The 19887-nt window shown below is 46.6% G+C and overlaps 1 protein-coding gene across 4 annotated transcripts in view; it reads left to right on the plus strand.

Annotated features, from left to right (window-relative positions):
• The window catches only part of CPNE2 (copine 2), a 160621-nt gene that overhangs the window by 130106 nt on the left and 10628 nt on the right, over nucleotides 1-19887 (plus strand). For all 4 annotated transcript variants that reach the window (XM_060681547.2, XM_087877007.1, XM_087877006.1 and 1 more), the window contains exons 10-12: nucleotides 3344-3403; nucleotides 18277-18410; nucleotides 19363-19417. In XM_060681547.2, the coding sequence (XP_060537530.2) occupies nucleotides 3344-3403; nucleotides 18277-18410; nucleotides 19363-19417 (249 nt within the window). The remainder of the gene's footprint in view (nucleotides 1-3343; nucleotides 3404-18276; nucleotides 18411-19362; nucleotides 19418-19887) is intronic.

Here is a 19887-nt window from a genome sequence, read left to right on the forward strand (position 1 = left end):
CGTCCGCCAGACAATGTCGGCTGGCGACCCCCAGGGGGAGAGCCTTCTCTGTGGTGGCGCCCACCCTCTGGAACAACCTCCCCCCAGAGTTACGTACAATAACAGACCTCCGGATTTTTCGTCGGGCCCTGAAAACCCATTTATTTCAACTAGCTGGGCTGGCTTGAGTCAAATTTTTAACTGATTTTAAATTGGAATTGTTTTAATTACGGCCAAAAGATTTAATTATTTTAATCAGTTTTTAGATTTTGTATGTTTTGTATGTATGTCTTGTTTTTATTTTGGCTGTTCACCGCCCTGAGTCCTATATTGGAGAAGGGCGGTATAGAAATTTAAACAAACAAACAAACAAATAAATAAATAAATAAATGATGGACCTCCTCAAAAGATACTTACAATCTAGTTCCAAAGTTCCATCACCTGCCCCTTCCAGCTCATATGACCACATTTCCACTGCTCATCAACTGTTCTGCATTTATGACCATTTGCCCATGGACATGTGTCTGTGTCATTTATGATGTTTTTTCTGAACATCTCTGTTAAGGATATTCTTGGCTCATAACCGATGTTGTGGGTTATTGAGCAGAGTACCCTTTGAGTAAATGCATGAAAAATGATTGGGAGTGGTTGTGAACAATCACAGTCAACATACAAACACACTGAGTTGTTGTAGTCTTTTACTTTTAGAAAAAGTAAAGCAAAGTCCAAAAACAATCCAAGTCATACACAGATAAGACAAGAGTTAAAAGATCGATCCAGGGATATTTCAAGTACAAAGTCTTCTTACCAGTTGTAGTCATACACAATAAAACAGTTCTTCTTGAGTTTCAAAACAGGAACAAATTCAATATCAAAACATTCAATAAATAGTAGAAAACAACATGTAGCTATGATCAAACAGTGATCATGCAGAGAGATCAGGTAGAGAGTTACAGCGAATAAGCAGGTAAAATGGTGTAGTATCCACACAAGCCATGATCCTGACTTCCCTTAAGTACCTTGGCTACAGAGCTTAGCCAATCAGGATACAGGATGATGCAATACAGTCTTAAAGCAATATAATACCCTTCTGACTGCAAACATACATTATTGGTTTATATATTGCCTGACCAACTAGTTAGACAAATAACCATTTCCTAACAATCTCCATTTACAGAATGTCTACCCAGATTCTCAGTCATCCCAGGTCATGATTGTTCCAAAGGTGCTTTTTCAAAAGGCAACTGGACTTCATTTTTTCTTGAAGACGTTTCGCTCCTCATCCAAGAAGCTTCTTCAATTACGAAATGACTTTAAAAGAAAAAACCCAAGAGAGTCCTGCCTTCTGCCTTTTGAAAAAGCACCCCTGCATTTAAACTTTTCATCAAAGGTGCCCCACAATAATCAATGGGCTTAACAACCGTGGCATTCACTTAATAATTTTTGCCAAAAAAATAATAATCATATATTCTCGGGTTTCATGATCAGAATCAGAGTAGAGCTGGAAGGGACCTTGGAGGTCTTCTAGTCCAGCCCTCTGCTCAAGCAGGAGAACCTCTACTATTTCAGATAAGTGACTGTCTAGTCTCTTCTTAAAAACCTCCAGTGATGGAGCATCCATGATTTCTGGTGGCAAGCTGTTCCACTGGTTAATTGTCCTCACTGTTAGGAAGTTTCTCCTTCATTCCAGGTTGCTTCTCTCCTTGATTAGTTTCCATCCATTCTGATGGATGGATTGTGATGGCTTCTTTACAACTGTCACATCTTTTATCTATAATGGGCAGGCTCCTTTATGGTCGTAAATCGAGGGCTGCATGTAAAACCTATTAAGGCTTCACGTATTGTCCTGATTCACACAATATGCAGGATTTTTGCATTTAGTCCCGTTTGAGTTTAGGCTACCTTGGTACACAAACTTTCCCATTACAGTCCTCATGATCCCATGAAAATTGGGGAATTCTGGGAATTGAAGTCTACTCATCTTAAAGTTGGGAAATATATTGCCATAGGTGATAGCTTCCTGGAGGAACGTTGTCCATGGGGTCGCGATGGGTCGGACACGACTTTGCAACTAACAACAACAAAGGTGATAGCTTAGTAACTGTTCAAACATCACCAACTTTCTCGGACAAATATGTCAAGGAGAATAGAGGAGAACGTTTGCACGACAAAGACCTTTGTTGACACAAAACAGCCACCTTGCTAGCAATGTCTCACACACAAACACACACCCCTCCAATCTGCAGCTTTTGACAGGCTGCACAGCTGAGTGCACACAAGGCTGAATTGAAAACAACAATTGTTAAGTGGCTTGGGATGCCAACATTCCCAGGCTACCCCGTGTGAACCAAGTTACGACTTGAAACCATGATGTACCATCTCGGTATCATATTGCAGAACTGTTGGGGTTTTATTTTCCTTGGTTTAAATGGTAAATGTGTGGTGTAAATCCAGCCACAGTGTTTGGAAATGCGATGGCTGCCAGGAGATTCAAATTAGAAGATTGTTTCTCAACTTTGGCAAATCTAAGACATGTGGACTTCAACTCCCAGAATTCCCCAGCCGGCCATGGTGCGGAATTCTGGGAGTTGAAGTCAATTCCCGGCTGGGGAATTCTGGGAGTTGAAGTCAATTCCCGGCTGGAGAATTCTGGGACTTGAAGTCAATTCCCAGCCAGGGAATTCTGGGACTTGAAGTCAATTCCCGGCCAGGGAATTCTGGCAGTTGGAGTCAATTCCCGGCTGGGGAATTCTGGGAGTTGTAGTTAATTCCTGGCTGGGGAATTCTGGGCGTTGAAGTCAATTCTTGGCTGGGGAATTCTGGGACCTGAAGTCAATTCCCAGCTTGGGAATTCTGGGACTTGAAGTCAATTCCCAGCTGAGGAATTCTGTGAGTTGAAGTCTATTCCCGGGTGGGGAATTCTGGGAGTTGAAATCAGTTCCCAGCTTGGGAATTCTGGGACTTGAAGTCAATTCCCAGCTGAGGAATTCTGTGAGTTGAAGTCTATTCCCGGGTGGGGAATTCTGGGAGTTGAAATCAGTTCCCAGCTGAGGAATTCTGGGACTTGAAGTCAATTCCTGGCTGAGGAATTCTGTGAGTTGAAGTCAATTCCCGGGTGGGGAATTCTGGCAGTTGAAGTCAATTCCCGGCTGGGGAATTCTGGGAGTTGTAGTTAATTCCTGGCTGGGGAATTCTGGGAGTTGAAGTCAATTCCACACATCTTAAAATGGCCAAAGTTGAAACTCACTGAACTAATATAGAGGAATAAATGAGTATTTTGTGAAACATTCTTGCTTATGCATTAACTTGCTCTGTTTCTCCTTTCCTTCTCCCCTCCTCCCAAATCTTCCCCCCGGCCTTTCAGATCACCCGAGATTATTCCTTCCTGGATTACATCCTCGGAGGCTGCCAATTAATGTTTACGGTAAGGATCTTGGTGATTTTTCTTTCCATGAACGCTAACAACATAATCACTGTTGTGGTCTCTCGGTTAAATCTCAGCATTAATTAAAGCATCACTTACGCCTGGAAGTTGGAAAAAGAGTTGTTTCCTGAATGGAAATATGCCCCACCATGGCCCGCAAAATTATAGGGTGTTTGCTGCTCTCTGGTTCAACAAAACCCTGACAAGAAGTTTCCCACCCACTTAGCAACGTGTTGGGAGGATGAGCAATAGAGAAAAGGTGATACATTGAGAAAGACTCCATGCTGTACAGGTAGTCCTCCACTTACAACAATTCATTTAGTGACCGTTCAAAGTTACATCCTCACAGAAAAAAGTGACTTATGGCCGTTTTTCACACTTATGACCATTGCAGCATCCCTGTGGCCACGTGATTTACAGTTGGACGCTTTGCAACTGGTTCGTATTTATGACGGTTGCAGTGTCCCGGGATCATTTGGTCCCCTTTTGCGACCTTCTGGCAAGCAAAGTCAATAGGGAAGCCAGATTAATTTAACAACCGGGTTGCTAATTTAAGACATTCAGTGATTCCCTTAACTGTGGTTACGCAAGGTCATAAAATGAGGCAGAACTCATTGAAAAACTTTCTTGCTTAGAATAGAAATTTGGGGTTGCACGTTGAACGCTACCTATGCATAATATCAGAGTTGGAAGGGACCTTGGAGGTCTTCTAGTCCAGCCCCCAGGAGACCCTATACCAGTGATGGCTAACCTTTTTGCCATCGCATGCCAGGAAGGGGGGGTGGAGGTTCGTGGGCACATGTGCCCACACCCATAATTCTATGCACCCCGCCCCACGCGCATGTGACCCCCCTCCCCCCGCTCCTAGCACACGATGGCCCGGTAGGCCCGTTTTTCTTTCTCACCTGGCTTCAGATCTTCTCTATGCATCTGTGGAGGGCGAAAACAGCCTTCCCCACCCCCTCAGAGGCCCGAAATGGCCCGTTTCCCAACTTCTGGTTGGACAGAAAGTGACGTTTTTTGCTGTCCCCAGCCTCCAGAGACTCCGACGCATGCGCACCGGAGTTGAGCTGGCGTGCCAGGTGACATGGCTCTGCGTGCCACCTGTGGCATGCGTCCCATAGGTTCGCCATCACGGCCCTATACAATCTCAGACAAGTGGCTGTCCAGTCTCTTCTTAAAAACCTCCAGTGATGGAGTGCCCACGATTTCTCAAGGCAACTTCTGTTCCACTGGTTAATTATCCTCACCGATAGGAAGTTTCTCAACTTACGATTGTAATTGCCAGGCTCAATTGCTGTAGTAACTCAAGGACTATCTATCTATAAAAGAAAAGAAAACTCAGATTAAAATGAAGGCAGTTTAGCGTACTGTAAAAATGTAGCTGTCAAGTATTAATACATGCCAGAGGCTTGTTAGTTGAGGGAGATGGGATTGCTGGTCAGTACATCTGGGAAGCAGGTAATTGGGTTTCAAAGTAGAGTTGGAAGGGACCTTGGAGGTCTTCTAGTCCAGCCCCCTGCTCAAGCAGGAGACCCTACACCATTTCAGACAAGTGACTGTCCAGTCTCTTCTTAAAAGCCTCCAGTGATGCAGCACCCACAATTTCTGAAGGCAAAGCTGTTCCACTGGCTGATTGTCCTCACTGTTAGGAAGTTTCTCCTGAATTCCAGGTTGCTTCTCTCCTTGATTAGTTTCCATCCGTTGTTTCTTTGTCCTGCCTTCTGGTGCTTTGGAGAGTAATTTGACCCCCGCCCCTCTTCTTTGTAGCATTTCAGATTGTGGATTTCTTCCAATTGCAGGAGTTCCAGCCTGCAATGGAGGCAGGATAGAAACATGAAAAAAAAATAATAATAACGCAAAGCAACGTTTCTGGGGAAGATTAGACATAATGTCAGTTACGATTTGTGAGAGGCAGCTCCCTCGCTGCATCTTTTAAAACCAAAGCAACAATACAGACCGTCCTTGAATTGCAACCACAATTGAGCCCTGCATTTTCACTGCTAAGAAAGACCGTTGTTACGTGTGTTTTGCTCCATTTTACAACCTTTCTAAAGGATCGTAAAGGTCAACCGTTGTTAAGTGGACCGCTGCAGGTTGTTAAGTGAGTAACACGGTTGTTAAGTGAATCTGGCTTCCCCATTGATTCTGGTTGTCTGAAGGTCGCTAAAGGGGATTATATGACCCCAGGACACTGCCACCATCCCAAATACATGCCAGTCAGGGGTGAAATCCAGTAGGTTCTGACAGGTTCTGGAGAACCAGTAGCAGAAATTTTGAGCAGTTTGGAAAACCGGCAAATGCCACCTCTGGCTGGCCCCAGAGTGGGGTAGGAATGGGGATTTTGCAATATCCTTCCCCCAGGAGTGGGGAGGGAATGGGGATTTTGCAGTATCCTTCCCCCAGGAGTGGGGAAGGAATGGGGATTTTGCAGTATCCTTCCCCCAGGAGTGGGGAGGGAATGGGGATTTTGCAGTATCTTTCCCCTGCCACGCCCACCAAGCCACACCCACCAAGCCACACCACACCCACCAAGCCATGCCCACAGAACCGGTAGTAAAATTGGATTTCACCACTGATGCCAGTCATTTTAAACAAGACTCAGTGGCCTAGAGGTGGAGCTCTTGCCTCACAATCAGGAGGTTGTGAGTTCAATCCTAGGTAGAGGCAGATGTGGGGTCTCCTGCTTGGGCAGGGGGTTGGACTAGATGATCTGCAAGGTCCTCCTTCCAACTCTGTTAAATCTGTTTAGTTGTCAAGCAATTCCATTTTGATCACGTGACTGTGGAGATGCTGCAATGGTTGTGTGAAAAGTGTGAACAACTTTCAGTAACGGTCTCTAAAGGGAACTGTTGTAAGGAGAGGACGACCTGTAATAAAACTTAAGGAAAGCTAGCTCAGAATGAACTCTAAACTTCTAGACTTCTCTTAATCTGAAGGAGAAATCAAAAGTAACCATGGTCTTCTGCATTGTCACTACAAGGAGCCAGTGCAGCTCACATAGCAGAGCTATTACTATATGAATTATGTACCGTGTGGCTCCCCAAATTCTCAATTCTGGACTAGTTGTAGTTTCTAAATACAGTAACTTGCATCAGGTTTCCTCACACTACAAGTCGATCAGGTTGGGAACCGTAGGTAAATCAGATGCCGTAAGATTATTTTGATCCACCATCGCATAAATGAGAATTATAAATCTCAAGGTGATCCTATTGAGGGTGAGCTGGAGGGTGAGGAATCCATCCATTGCCATTCGGATTGCAATTGTCTCCTGACGTTCAAAGCAACCCAGCACATCTATGCATTCACTTAATCATAATCATAAGTTTATTTGTCAAGCATATATAAGATAACAGGTAAAAGTATAAACATAATTTGAATACATGAAAAGAGTAAGTAAAAAGGAATATTAGGACAGGGATGGTAGGCACGCTGGTGCACTTATGCACGCCCCTTACAGACCTCTTAGGAATGGGGTGAGGTCAACAGTGGGCAGTTTAAGGTTAAAGTTTTGGGGGTTTGGGGATGAAACCACAGAGTCAGGTAGTGCATTCCAGGCATTGACCAGTCTGTTGCTGAAGTCCTATTTTCTGCAATCGAGTTTGGAACTGTTTACCTTGAGTTTGTATCTCTTATTTGCTCGTGTATTGTTGTGGTTGAAGCTGAAGTAGTCATTGACAGGAAGGACATTGTGGCAGATAATTTTATGTACTACGCTTAGGTCAGACTGAAGTCGGTGTAGTTCTAAGTTGTCTAAGCCCAAAATTTGGAGTCTGGTGGCATAAGGTATTTTATTGCGAGGAGTGGAGGACTCTTCTCGTAAAATATCTCTGGACTCTCTCGATTGTATTTATGTCCGATATGCAGTGCGGGTTACAGACACTTGTTCTGACCTAGGCTTCCTGAGTCATTAAAACACATGAGTAGTCCCAAAAACCTCTTTTATTGCAACAGCTGTGAATTCTGTTCATTCACAGATGAGTCCCAATTAGTTATAAAGAGTCCTTCGGGAGAAGTCCTTCGGGATAATCACTCACCTTTATCTCCCTTGACACGCTGCCAAAGACCTAATTGGCAAAGCCACACGGAGTCCAGAATCAAACAAAGCTTCAGGCTTTAAACTGCACAGAATGAACAACGTTGCTTCCTGCAAAGGCCCACGTGCCTTTGCTCCTCTTTTAAGTCTTACGGGAGGGGCCAATCATCTCCCAGCCCTACTCCCGAGTCGTCCCTTTGGTTTTAACTGTTCTTGCCTTCTGGCAGCTCTGCGCATGCGTGCACTGGGAACAGTCTCCCCCTGTTCCTCTGCCTCGCTGAGGTCTGACTCTGGAGGCTCCAGAGGCAGCACGTACTTCCCAGATGGCCCCATCTCTGCCTCCGATGCAGAACCCTCGTCCGAGCCTTCCCCAGACTCCAGGACTGGCCCATGTTCCTCCCCAGCCTCCTCACTGTCCGACTCTGCTGCCAGCTCCGCAGATTGCTGGTGGACCACAACATCACTTTATTTGACCTAGGAATCCACAACCCGGCTAAATTTGCTTTGGCCCAAACATGCTTGACCATTTCTGTTACGATTTCTTATGCACGTTTCCTTGGTAACCTTGTTACTTGAGCAAACGAAGAATTATGTTCCAATTAGGCACGTAGCGATGAGATAAAGCGCCCTCTTACCTAAGGCAGAACATCCAAATTTCCTTTCAGACATTTGCACTCGTAATTAATTTGGGACATTGTGTCCCCGAAACGTTTGGCCAAATCTCCTTCACCAAACCAGGAATTGGGTTCAGCTTGGAGGGGAGAAACTCTCAGGCGGACTCAGGAGTCCAAATATTGAAGCAAAGAAAGGTTAAGTTACTGCTGAATTAATCTGTCACTGTATCCCTCTGTATGAAGTAGCAGGCAGGGGGAGGGAGGATGTTGGGATTAATAACAATTATTTATTTGTTTGTTTGTTTGTTTATTTATTTATTTATTAGTTCAATTTATATGCCGCCCTTCTCCGGAGACTCAGGGCGGCTTACAATGCGTTAAGCAATAGCCTTCATACTTTTGTATATACCTGCTTAGTAGGGTTTTCGCCCCCCCTAAGCGGTGTTCTTTTTTTTATACAAAGTCAGCTTATTGCCCCCACAAACCGGGTCCTCATTTTACCTACCTCGGAAGGATGGAAGGCTGAGTCAACCTTGAGCCTGGTGAGAATTGAACACGCAGTAATTGCAGGCAGCTGGCAGCTAAGTGCTACTTTAACAGCAGTTTAGTCCGCTGCGCCACCAAGGCAATAGCACTTAGATTTATATACCGCTTCATAGTGCTTTTAGAGCCCTCTCTAAGCAGTTTACGGAGTCAGCCCAACAATCTGGATCCTCATTTTACCCACCTTGGAAGGCTGGAAGGCTGAGGGAGGAAAGGAAGGAAGGGAGGGCAATAGCAATAGCATTTATATACTGCTTCACAGTGCTTTTACAGCCCTCTCTAAGCAGTTTACAGAGTCAGCCTCTTGCCCTCAACAATCTGGGTCCTCATTTTACCGATCTCAGAAGGATGGAAGGCTGAGTCAACCTTAAGCCTGGTGAGAATCGAACTCCTGGCAGTGGGCAGAGTCAGCCTACAATACTGTATTCTAGCCACTGCCCATCATGGATGGATGGATGGATGGATGGATGGATGGATGGATGGATGGATGGAAGGAAGGAAGGAAGGAAGGAAGGAAGGAAGGAAGGAAGGAAGGAAGGAAGGGCAATAGCAATAGCCATAGCACATACCACTTCACAGTGTTTTCCAGCCCTCTCTAAGCGGTTTACAGAGTCAGCCTATCGCCCCCAACAATCTGGGTCCTCATTTTACCCACCTCGGAAGGACGGAAGGCTGAGGTTGTATTAACAAAGTTTAATTGTATTAACAAAGGTTAATTGTTAATTGTATTAACAAAGGTTAATTAATTAATTTGTTAATTAAATATTAACGACGGTTGGAGACCCCTGCTCTGGGTTATGCTGCCTCTTATCTTTCTCTTCCCTAGGCAGCATTGCTTTGCTCCGTCCCCCCGAGGTTTTTTCTCACATATCATTAGGGTCATCAAGAGTCAGGTTTGACTTGAGGGAAACATGGCCTTTCATCCTTACATTGCAGCATCCATGTGTTTCTTGCTGATTTCGATACTGCTGGGTTTTGCAGAAGCTTCCTGGAGCTTCCAAATGGACTTGAGGGGTTATCTCCAAAGCTGCAGCTGTAAGATGCACCTCCCTGGCTTGAGCCAGAAGCCTTCCTCCCTTCAGCCCTTTGCCTTTTATAGTTTCAAAGCAATTGCTGATGTTATCAAAAACAACAACAAAAACAACCATCCTCTGCCAGGAATTGTCTCCAGAAATGGCTAATGAACGAATGAACAAATGAATGATTCAATGACACCATCTTTTTCCAATGCCATTGTACCTTTGAATGGTTGCTAAATAAATGATTGTAAATCAAGGACGACCAGGTATAGCAATAGCAATAGCAGTCTTATATATCGCTTCACAGTGCTTTACAGCCCTCTGTAAGCGGTTTACACAATTCAGCCTCTTGCCCCTAACAATCTGCGTCCTCATTTTACCCATCTCGGAAGGATGGAAGGATGAGTCAACTTTGAGCTGGTCAGGATTGAACTCCTGGCAGTGGGCAGAGTCAGCCTGCAATACTGCATTCTAATTACTGCGCCACTACAGCCCTTCCTTCCTTCCTTCCTTCCTTCCTTCCTTCCTTCCTTCCTTCCTTCCTTCCTTCCTTCCTTCCTTCCTTCCTTCCTTCCTTCCCACTTAGTACTACCACTTATTATACTACTTCACTGTGCTTTGCAGCCCTCTCTAAGCAGTTTACGGAGTCAGTCTATTTCCTCCAACAATCTGGGTCCTCATTTTACCCACCTTGGAAGGATGGGAAACTGAGTCAACCTTCAGCAGGTCAGGATCGAGCTCCTTCAGTGGGCACAGTTTGCCTGCAATGCTGCATTCTAAACACAGCACCACTATAGGAGAGAGGGAGGGAGGGAGGGAGGGAGGGAGGAAGGAAGGAAGGAAGGAAGGAAGGAAGCAATAGCCCTTAGACCTGTGATGGCGAACCTATGGCACGCATGCCACAGGTGGCACACGGAGCCATATTGGTGGGCATGCGAGCTCAGCTCTGGCACACATGCATGCACCAGCCAGCTGATTTTCGGGCCTTCTGGGCCCACCGGAAGTCAGCAAACAGGCCATTTCCAGTCTCCGGAGGGCCTTCAGGGGGGTGGGGAAGGCCATTTTCACCCTCCCCAGGCTCCTAGAAAGGCTCTGGAGCCTGGGGAGGGTGAAAAACAGGCCTGCTGTGCCATCACATGCCAAAAACGAGGGAAGCGCGGGGTGGGTCATGCACACATGCGCGGGGCCGGGCACATAGAATTATGGGTGTGGGCACACACACATGCAACCCCCCTATGCTCCCCCGCTTTTGGCACGCGATGGCAAAAAGGTTAGCCATCACTGCCTTAGAATATATACCACTTCATAGTGCTTTGCAGCCCTCTCTAAGTGGTTTACAGAGTCAGCCTCTTGCCCCCAACAATCTGGGTCCTCATTTTACCCACCTCGGAAGGACGGAAGGCTGAGTCAACCTTGAGGCTGATGAGATTTGAACTGCCAAACTGCAGGCAGCCGGCAGGCAGCAGAAGTCGCCTACAGTACTGCACTCTAGCCACTGCAACACCGCGGCTCATTGTTATTCAACATTGGTATGTTCAGTGTTGGCTTTTTTGGACTAAAGAAAATAGGAAAACACAATCGGTATTATGTAAAGAATTTCAGATGCTTCATGGAGGATCCACTAGCCTGATCTTGCCCTAATTTTAATAACATTTGGAATTAAAACTTCAAAGCTCTTTCCCCTGGAAAGCTTGTCAATATGAGCCAGCGGTGTGTGGCACCAGCCGGAAAAGCCAATACAATCCTTGGTTGAATAAACAAAGGCATAATATCAAAATCACATGAAGTATTAATACCGCTTTACAAAGCCTTACAAAGGGGTGTGGTGGCTCAGTGGCTAAGATGCTGAGCTTGGCAATCAAAAGGTTGGCAGTTCAGCGGTTCGAATCCCTAGCGCCTCGTAACGGGGTGAGCTCCTGTTCCTTGTCCCAGCTTCTGCCACCCTAGCAGTTCGAAAGAACGTAAAAAATGCAAGAAGAAAAATAGGAACCACCTTTAGTGAGAAGATAACAGCGTTCCGTGCACCTTTGGCGTTTAGTCATGGCGGCCACATGACCACGGAGACGTCTTCAGACAGCGCTGGCTCTTCGGCTTTGAAACGGAGATGAGCACCACCCTCTAGAATTAGGAACAACTAGCACATATGTGTGAGGGGAGCCTTTAACTTTACCTTTACAAAGCCTTAGTAAGGCCTCACCTGGAATATTGCATCCAGTTTTGGTCACCACATTACAAAACAGATGTTGAGACTTTGGAAAAAGTGCAGAGAAGAGCAACTAAGATGATCAGAGTCCTGGAGACTAAAACATATGAAGAACAGCTGCAGGATTTGGGTTTGACTAGTCTAAAGAAAATAAGAATGAGGGACAGCATGATAGCAGTCTTCCAGTATTTCAGAGGGTGCCACAAAGAAGAGGGGGATCAGTTTATTTTCCAAAGCACCAGCCTCCAAACAATGGATGGAAACTAATCATCACTGGAGGTTTTTAAGAAGAAAGTAGACAGCCACTTATCTGAAATAGTATATAGGTCCCTCTGCTTGAGCAGGGGGCTGGACTAGAAGACCTCCAGGGTTCCTGCCAGCTCTATTCTATTCATTCATTCATAATCAAGGAGAGTGAGAACAATCAACCAGTTGCCTTCAGAAGTTGTGGGTGCTTCACAGTGGTGGGTTCTGTGGGCGTGGCTTGGTGGGCGTGGCAGGGGAAGGCTACTGCAAAATCCCCATTCCCACCCCAATCCAGGGGAAGGATACTGCAAAATCTCCATTTCCTCCCAATCAGCTGGGACTTAGGAGGCAGAGAATAGATGGGGGCGGGGCCAGTCAGAATTTTTACTACCGGTTCAGTGGGTGTGGCTTGGTGGGCGTGGCAGGGGAAGGCTACTGCAAAATCCCCATTCCCACCCCAATCCAGGGGAAGGATACTGCAAAATCTCCATTTCCTCCGGATCAACTGGGACTTGGGAGGCAGAGAATAGATGGGGGCGGGGCCAGTCAGAATTTTTACTACTGGTTCAGTGGGTGTGGCTTGGTGGGCGTGGCAGGGGAAGGCTACTGCAAAATCCCCATTCCCACCCCAATCCAGGGGAAGGATACTGCAAAATCCCCATTTCCTCCGGATCAACTGGGACTTGGGAGGCAGAGAATAGATGGGGGCGGGGCCAGTCAGAATTTTTACTACCGGTTCTGTGGGTGTGGCTTGGTGGGCATGGCAGGGGAAGGCTACTGCAAAATCCCCATTCCCACCCCAATCCAGGGGAAGGATACTGCAAAATCTCCATTTCCTCCCAATCAGCTGGGACTTAGGAGGCAGAGAATAGATGGGGGCGGGGCCAGTCAGAATTTTTACTACCGGTTCAGTGGGTGTGGCTTGGTGGGCGTGGCAGGGGAAGGCTACTGCAAAATCCCCATTCCCACCCCAATCCAGGGGAAGGATACTGCAAAATCTCCATTTCCTCTGGATCAACTGGGACTTGGGAGGCAGAGAATAGATGGGGGCGGGGCCAGTCAGAATTTTTACTACCGGTTCTGTGGGTGTGGCTTGGTGGGCATGGCAGGGGAAGGCTACTGCAAAATCCCCATTCCCACCCCAATCCAGGGGAAGGATACTGCAAAATCCCCATTTCCTCCGGATCAACTGGGACTTGGGAGGCAGAGAATAGATGGGGGCGGGGCCAGTCAGAATTTTTACTACCGGTTCTGTGGGTGTGGCTTGGTGGGCATGGCAGGGGAAGGCTACTGCAAAATCCCCATTCCCACCCCAATCCAGGGGAAGGATACTGCAAAATCTCCATTTCCTCTGGATCAACTGGGACTTGGGAGGCAGAGAATAGATGGGGGCGGGGCCAGTCAGAATTTTTACTACCGGTTCTGTGGGTGTGGCTTGGTGGGCGTGGCAGGGGAAGGCTACTGCAAAATCCCCATTCCCACCCCAATCCAGGGGAAGGATACTGCAAAATCTCCATTTCCTCCCAATCAACTGGGACTTGGGAGGCAGAGAATAGATGGGGGCGGGGCCAGTCAGAATTTTTACTACCGGTTCAGTGGGTGTGGCTTGGTGGGCGTGGCAGGGGAAGGCTACTGCAAAATCCCCATTCCCACCCCAATCCAGGGGAAGGATACTGCAAAATCTCCATTTCCTCTGGATCAACTGGGACTTGGGAGGCAGAGAATAGATGGGGGCGGGGCCAGTCAGAATTTTTACTACCGGTTCTGTGGGTGTGGCTTGGTGGGCATGGCAGGGGAAGGCTACTGCAAAATCCCCATTCCCACCCCAATCCAGGGGAAGGATACTGCAAAATCCCCATTTCCTCCGGATCAACTGGGACTTGGGAGGCAGAGAATAGATGGGGGCGGGGCCAGTCAGAATTTTTACTACCGGTTCTGTGGGTGTGGCTTGGTGGGCATGGCAGGGGAAGGCTACTGCAAAATCCCCATTCCCACCCCAATCCAGGGGAAGGATACTGCAAAATCTCCATTTCCTCCCAATCAGCTGGGACTTAGGAGGCAGAGAATAGATGGGGGCGGGGCCAGTCAGAATTTTTACTACCGGTTCAGTGGGTGTGGCTTGGTGGGCGTGGCAGGGGAAGGCTACTGCAAAATCCCCATTCCCACCCCAATCCAGGGGAAGGATACTGCAAAATCCCTATTTCCTCCGGATCAACTGGGACTTGGGAGGCAGGGAATAGATGGGGGCGGGGCCAGTCAGAATTTTTACTGCTGGTTCTCCGAACTACTCAAAATTTCCGCTACCGGTTCTCCAGAACTGGTCAGAACCTGCTGAAACCCACCTCTGGAGGCTTCTAAGAAGAGACCAGACAGCCATTTGTATAAAATGGTGTAGGGTCTCCTGCTTGAGTACGGGGTTGGACTAGAAGACCTCCAAGGTCCCTTCCAGCTCAATTCTCTTCAAATCTTCTGTGTGCAATACAGCATTTTACTCTTTTTTCCCACCGGCAGCTGGCTTGGTATCCCGGGAAAGCTATGGATTTTGGCCTTCCAAGCCCTTGTGCCAAACTAATCTTTCCAAGGTGCAGCCTGCAGGAGTTTTGAAGCGCTGTGTGCAAATGTGGGGCTTCAGTTTTGATTTGTGGTGTTGACTTAAGGAGACACACAGGAAAAGGGAGGAAGTATTGCCATAGAAACGGGAACGGGCACAAATGCGTTCTCTGTGCAGCGTGAACTGTTGCATAACGACACCATTTCAGGGCAGATGAAATGACGAAATCAGGACCTTGGCATCTCTCTAAATCTGAAATCGGAGAAGAATACAGAATAACAGAGGTGGAAGGGACTTTGGAGGTCTTCTAGTCTGATCCTCTGCTCAAGCAGGAGACATGTATCATTCCAGATAAATGGCTGTCCAGTCTCTTCTTAAAAACCTCCAATGATGAAGCACCCACAATTTCTGGAGGCAAGTCGTTCCACTGGTTAATTGTTCTCATTCTTAGGAAATTTATTTCTAGGTTAGATTATTTGGGGAAGTTTTGGAATAGGGGTGTCCAACTTTGGCAACTTTAAGACTCATGGACATCAACTCCCAGAATTCCTCAGCCAGCCATGATGGACATCCTTAGTTTGAGCTTAACTATAGTGGGGATGGAAGGTCTTAAGAAATTGGTTTAGTTCAGGGTGAGCAGCAATTTAGAGCAGGAGTCTCCAACCTTGGCAACTTTAAGACTTGTGGATTTCAACTTCCAGAGTTCAACTCTGGAAGTTGAAGTCCACAAGTCTTAAAGTTGCTAAAGTGTTGTGGCCCGTACGCGGCCTGTGCAGCTAGTAGCTGATTCTGACAGTGAGGAGGCTGGTGTGGTGATTCGCCAGTAGCCTGTGCAGCTGGTGCTCAAGTCGGACAATGAGGAGGCTGGAGAAGATGTGGTGCCAGAGGCAGGGATTCAGCCAGGGCCTTCAGAAGCTCCCATAAGTGAAGAGGAAGAAGAGGAGGAGCCTCTTCTCGATGCACGGGTGCGCAGAGCTGCCAAAAGGCAGGAGTGGCTCCTCAGGAGGAGGTCTCCTCGAGAGTAAGGCTTGGGGCTAATTGGCCACTCCCTTAGCCTATTTAAGGAGGAACGCCGACTGAAGCAATTTGCAGCGAACAACTTAAGTTCATTCTCCTTCGCGTCTTGATCTTAGTTCTCTGCAAATTGCTTCTGGGCTTTCTGCCAACCATAGTAAGATTACGATTATTTATTCTTTGGATTCTTGTAGGCTGTTAAGAAAGTTAATTAATAGCCTTTGTTTTGAAAAAGAATGATTTAATTTAGTAAACTAAGATTTGTACAGACTTCGTGTGTGCTGCGTTCTTTGGGGTCCGTAGCTGGGGCAGAACACAAAGTTGGAGACCCCTGATTCAGAGGATGAAGGGATCGCTGTGAGATACCCTCTTCCTGATTTCTCCTGTGTCGCTTTCAATTCCTGACAAGCTTTCCTGTCACATTTGCAAACAGATAGTCCTCAATTTACGATGACTCATTTAGCGGCCATTCGAAGTTACAACGGCTCTTTAAAAGGGAAATATCACTGGTCCTCATACTTGACAATTGTCAGAGCACACCCGCATTCACAGCATCAAAATTTGGGCCCTTGGCAACTGACATGTACCGGTAGATACAATGGTTGCAGTATCCCGGGATCTCATGTTCACCATTTATGATCTTTCCGAGGGGCTTTGGACAAACAAAATCAATGGAGGCAGCTAGATTTGCCTAATGACTGTGTGATTCGCTTAACAACCATAGCATAAATTGGGCATGGCTCACTTAATGACTGCATCGCTTAGCGATGGAAGTTCCGATCCCAATTACGGTCATAACTCAAGGATTTCATGTAAAAGAGCCTTGGTGGCGCAGCAGACTTAAGTGCTGTTAAGTAGCACCAGCTGCCTGCAATTACTGCAAGTTCGAATCTCACCAGGCTCAAGGTTGACTCAGCCTTCCATCCTTTCTAAGGTAGGTAAAATGAGGACCCGGATTGTGGGGGCAATAAGCTGACTTTGTATAAAAAAAGAACACCGATGGGGGGGGGGGCGAAAGCCCTACTAAGCAGGTATATACAAAAGGATGAAGGCTATTGCTTAATGCATTGTAAGCCGCCCTGAGTCTCCGGAGAAGGGCGGCATATAAATCGAACCAATAAATAAATAAATAAAACCTCCTTCAAGGAACACTCAATTTCTTTGTAGATTCCTTGGCTTCGGTAGCATGATTTTTTTTTCTTTTTTTACAGGATGCTTCTAAACTTACCTGTCTAACCTGCAGCTCTGGCCCTTCCTGGTGACTTCCCATTCAACTGTCTATGGAGATTCTCAGTCACTCAGGTCATGGTTGTCCCCAAGGTGCATTTTTTCAAGAGGCAAACTGGACTTTCTGGTTTTTCCTTTGAAGACGTTTCGCTTCTCATCCAAGAAGCTTCTTCCGCTCCACCATCCAGTCAGAGCTGAGGAAGCTTCTTGGATGAGAAGCAAAACGTCTTCAAAGAAAAGCCAGAAAGTCCAGTTTGCCTCTTGAAAAAAAAAGCACCTTTGGGACTCCCATTCAAATGCTAACCAGTCCTGATCCTAATTAGCTTCCAGGCGCAGATAAAGTCAGGAAACGGAAGCCATCTGCTATGATGTAAAAATATCCAAAAGCTTGCTTTCTACATCGAATTCAGCAGATGAGACTTTCTGGTCAAAGGAGAAGAAAGTGCTGTTTCTCCTTTTACAGAATACAGAATAACAAAGTTGGAAGGGGCCTCGGAGGCCTTCTAGTCCAGTGGTCACCAACTGTTGGTCTGTGGACCACTGGTGGTCTGCAAGAAAATTTGGGTGGTCTGCAGAAAAAATATTTGCACTTTTTTATATTGCACTAAATGAGGGGCCCTCAAACTACAGCCCCTGAGAAGGATACGTGCAGTGAACGTTTGTGTTGCTGCAGAGAGTCTCCCCCTTTGGGGTCTTCTTGTGTGGGTCGGAGGGAGGCAGAAATTCCGACTTGGGGTCTGCTTCAGCCTCCTGGTGTGGGACTTTGGGCGAAGGCTGGAGGGACACACCGCTGGTGGCGAAGAGCCGGAGAGCTTCATTCCAGTGGGACTGCATCATGGCCTGGAACTGGCTGACCATCTCAGCCCGCTGAGCCTCCAGGCGCCGGTACCTGGCCTTGCACTCCCGCAGGTCTTCCCTCTGCTTGGAAAGCCTATGCTCCTAGTCCTCAGTGAGGTGCTCCTGCTGAGCCTCCTCCTCGGTCAGATCCAATTTGAACTGAGCCAGCTGTTTTGCCAACTCTTTCTCACGGTGGCTGCTTAGCTCCAACAACTGCTTCCTGTTGGGGCCGTAAGGAGCCCAGGCAGACAGGCAAGGAGTGGCTGGGAAGGGAGGGGCGAGTAGAGGCTGGTGAGGCGCTCCTCGACGTGAGTGACATTGAGTTGGCCACGCCCACCCAGCCACACGCCCACCTAGCCACGGCCACCCAGCCAGACATTAGGCAGATCATATTAGTGGTCTGCGGGATTTAAAATTATGAATTTAGTGGTCCCTGAGGTCCGAAAGGTTGGGGACTCCTGTTTTAGTCCACCTTCAGCCCACCCTCGAGCAAAGCTGAATCTCTCAGCCAGCCTCTCCTTCCCCCCCCCCCCAGAGCAACTTCAGGAATAAAACGAGGTCTTTTTGCCACTTTTCCATGCAGGTTGGAATTGACTTCACGGCATCCAACGGAAATCCTCGGGATCCGACATCTTTGCACTACATTAACCCCATGGGGACCAACGAATATCTGTCAGCCATCTGGGCAGTCGGGCAAATCATCCAAGACTACGACACGTAAGTGGTACTCAATTGGGCCGTTTTGTGTGGTTTTCAGAAGTGGTTTGAAAACAGAACTCCCTCCGTGGTTGCTTATCACAATTGAGAGGAGGGATTTTTGCACACCTGCTCCAAATAGGGAGCACTTAAGTTTTGAGATGTCTTTTTCTTTTTTTTTTTTTTATCAAGTTTCATTAATTTTTTTCCCCCACATTCACCCACATATTTTATGAACAGAGTTTTGGGCATATCATATTTTATACAATTTATCCTATTCAAATACATTTTACTTAGTTACAATTTTTGCCAAAATCTTCTTTTTCCATTTTTTTGATCATACCTTAATATTTCTAGGCTTATTTGTATAAACAACATCTTCGTTCGCCCTCAAATTCTAATTTCTCTATTTTTACTCATATTTATTCTCTTTTATTTTTTAATAATTCATTCTTTATCCTAGTGAATTTACACATGTTCGGGGTTGCCTTTCTTCCATTTCATCTTTTTTGTTGTACAGCAATCTTTCTTCTCAATCTCTTCCATCTCCCTCCCTTCTTTCCTTCCTACTTTCTTCTTCCCTCCTCTCCTACTCCTTCTCTACTTCCCCTTTCTTTCTCCCCCTCCTCCTCTCTTTCTAACTAGTCCTCTCTCCTACTCTTATTTCCCATCCCTTTCTTCCTCTCATCTTCCCTTCCTTCCATCCCTCTACTCCTTCTTTTGTCTCTCTTTATTGCTGTATTCATTTTCAGTTTACTATTTTCCATTATGGTGTCCAGGCAACCCCAACTTTTCTTCCATTTATTAAATATATTTCTCAAAATTCCCCTTATCTTTTTAATTATTAACAATGTATTTCAACTTATTCCATTTTTACCGAAGCTTTGAGATGTTAAAGATGGGAGAAGCCAGCATTGGCAAAGGACATTTCCTCTCGGGGCCTCTCATGTTTCTTCTGTTGATTCTTTTGCAGAGACAAAATGTTTCCTGCCTTGGGATTTGGGGCCCAGCTCCCACCAGACTGGAAGGTAAATTGGGATTATTGGCTTTAGAGTGTTTCACAATGACTGCATGACTATCTCTAGGTGGGGTGAAAGTTTCAGTGAAAGTTTCTGAACCAACGGGATGCTGCTTCAGAACTCAGAGAGATGGTTCTGACGATCCCAGCTGAGTTGCCTGATCGGCAGAGGGTTTTTTAAAAACCCTCTGACGATCAGGCAACTCAGCTGGGATCGTCAGAGCTTGGCTCATCAGAGGCATTTAAAAGAAAAAAAAGGCTCAGCTGGGCATGGGGGGGCGGGACCAGGGATTTTTGCTACTGGTTCTCCGAACTGCCCACCGCCATCGCTACCTACTCGCCTGAGCCGGTCCGAACCGGGAGCCTTTCACCCCTGACTAGAAGACCTCCAAGGTCCCTTCCAACTCTGCTATTCTGTATTCTGCAACCCTATTATTCTGTGTTCTGAGACTTAAGCTTGTGATGTTCTTCTGAAGGAAT

The sequence above is a fragment of the Pantherophis guttatus genome, chromosome 11, assembly GCF_059756535.1.
Source record: "Pantherophis guttatus breed Tessera chromosome 11, ASM5975653v1, whole genome shotgun sequence".
Taxonomy (NCBI): domain Eukaryota; kingdom Metazoa; phylum Chordata; class Lepidosauria; order Squamata; family Colubridae; genus Pantherophis; species Pantherophis guttatus.